This window comes from Ixodes scapularis, unplaced genomic scaffold (genome assembly GCF_016920785.2).
Source record: "Ixodes scapularis isolate PalLabHiFi unplaced genomic scaffold, ASM1692078v2 PGA_scaffold3__209_contigs__length_174095766, whole genome shotgun sequence".
In the NCBI taxonomy this organism is placed as follows: domain Eukaryota; kingdom Metazoa; phylum Arthropoda; class Arachnida; order Ixodida; family Ixodidae; genus Ixodes; species Ixodes scapularis.
The window spans coordinates 64404267-64406592 of NW_024609868.1; the positions used below are offsets into that span (position 1 = coordinate 64404267).

The following is a 2326-nucleotide window of genomic DNA, read 5'->3' on the forward strand; positions in this document are numbered from 1 at the left end:
TTTCGAATAAAACATAACACCCTGTATAACGTGAACTAATGGTTGTACATACTTTTAGTATACTTAGACTAAAGGTGCTACAATATACCTTTAGTACGTGATGTATAGAACACAAAAAAAAAAACGAGGTAAGACAAGAGCGGAGGGGGTGTGGGTGTGGATTGTACAGGAGAAAAATGAGGACTGGCGAGGTTTCAGTGAGTGGAACCCCGGTGAAATATAAAAGAAAGCTAAGGTCTCCTTGTCACGCAGTGCTCGATGTGCACGAAGTAGTATATGCGTCGGGTTTGAAGCATATTTATGTAGTTCCGTGATATGGACGATGTCTCGTCGCTTGGGAGGTTACAAGACGGTGTCTAATTCGCCGGCGCATACGCAGGTTGTCTACCCGCCACCCCCGCCACCCCCACCAGCTCCATTGTTACCGTTTAAACAGCGCCCGTCCGTCGCGTCGGGTGGAACTCTGGCAGAAAATCAGCAGGCCGCCACGGCCCACACCACCATTAACTTCTACGGGTCGTCGGCCCCCTCTGGCTACGGCCTGATGCCTCAGGTGGCACAGCCCATGTTCGCCATGCCCAGTTCTCCCGTGTACGCCATGCCAACCGGCGCGGCTATTGCACAGGCCCCTGCGTACCAGTATGCCATGCCGACCAGTGCTGCCCTTGCGCAGGCTCCTGCGTACCAGTACGCCTACCAGACGACGACACCCGTGACCCAGGGGACCACGTCGGTACACCGCGTCACGTCGCTGTCGCAGCTGTACAGCAGCACCGTCGCCACCGCTCCAGCCTACCCGCAGTACCAGTACGCGTACCCCACGGCAGCGCCGGTGTCCCAAAGGACGGTGTCCTTCCGTCGCGTCGGTTCCACGTCGCAGCCGTGTCAAGTGAACACTCAAATTCCGGCCACGACAACTGTTCAGTATGCTGAGTACCCCACAGTAACGCAGACGCCCCAGGGGGCTACGACGTCAGTGACTCGCGTCGTGTCCGCGTCGCAGATGTGACGAGGAGGAGCGCAGGTGCCGACGGCCTCAGCTATATACCAATACGTCTATCCGACGGTGTCTGAAGTGCCCCAAGGGAGGGCGTCGGTAACCCGCGCAACGACACAGGTGGACACATCCGCGATAAACCCTATCTGACAGTGCGTGATTCCGGGCACGTCGTCACCACTGAATCATCAATGTGCCATGTACCGTCAGTGGTGTGCCGTCAATCCACTGCCGAACTCAACACACACACACACAAAAAGGGTGGTTGTTTGATTTGTTTTGTGCATCTTTAAAGACAAGCGGGGCGAATGTGTTTGTATGTTTGTTTGCTTATTTGTCTGTTTGTTCTATACTTGGTATTTTGTTCGAATATCTTAGAGCGAGGGGAACAATCGATAAACTTTGCGCGGCAGAACGTTCGCTTTGCGCATTGACACCGCTGTGAAGACTTGCTATATTTGATCTACCTGCACGACCTGTGCCTGCTGCACTCGGTGCAGAACGCCGTATTTGATTTACGAATGCAGCCTATCTGAAAAAAAAAAAAAAAAAACGGGAGTACATTGCTCTTCACTTTTCTGCATCGGTGCAGGCTGGTGCTGGTTAATCGAATGATCCCACTGTCTGTCGTGCACGTATACGCTGCATCCCAGTCCACGGTGGCAGAAGAGAGGTTACTGAACGGCTTTGCCTCGCCACGGAGCAAGTGTTGCGAAGGTTCGCTCGCATTTCTGACAAGCGCCGCGAGATGGCGCAGCATGTAAGGGGCTGTCTAGAGGACGAAGGTGAGGCTTGAACACATTGGGGTGGAATGCAAGACGGCGGGAAAAAAAAGACCGAGACATCGCGACCTTCTGCGATTGGTCGACTCCATGCCGCTGACCAATCGCAGCAGGCGGCGATGTCCCGGTTCATTCTTCCCGCTCTGGTCTCGCCGTCTTGCTTAGCACCCGTGGTGGCAGAAAACGAGACAGTTACTTTATGTTGTTATTTTTTTACCTATTCATTTATAGCTAGGGAAGGAAATCTTTTTGAGCTCGCACCCTCCAAAGGGAAAACCAACATCTGCTTCGCTGTCCTCGCTCAACGCAGCAGGGGCGCAGGTTCCACTATTTCTCCACGGGGCGCGGTGCCGTCGGTGCCGAGAAGCGCTCGGATTGCAGTTTTTCAGAAAGCTGTAAAATACAGCGCGTGCCTTCTGTCACACTCCAGTTTTCTTATTTGGCGTTTCTCGATGATGCTCAGCAAGTTTCCAAATTAAATCATGTCCTTAAACTCAATATTAAAAAAAAAGATTAATTATGTGAAAATAATTAACTTAATTATGCC

At 52.2% G+C, this 2326-nt stretch overlaps 1 protein-coding gene across 1 annotated transcript; it reads left to right on the forward strand.

Moving 5' to 3' along the window:
• The first annotated feature begins 322 nt into the window (after positions 1–322).
• Positions 323–1009, forward strand: LOC120847803 (COPII coat assembly protein sec16-like). Its single transcript, XM_040219682.1, has one exon. It carries the CDS (start codon positions 323–325, stop codon positions 1007–1009), a length of 687 nt encoding a protein of 228 aa, XP_040075616.1.
• The last annotated feature ends 1317 nt before the right edge of the window (positions 1010–2326 follow it).

Excerpts from the sequence above, each read along its gene's own strand:
- LOC120847803 (XM_040219682.1), top strand. The coding sequence starts at position 323 with ATGTCTCGTCGCTTGGGAGGTTACAAGACGGTGTCTAATTCGCCGGCG.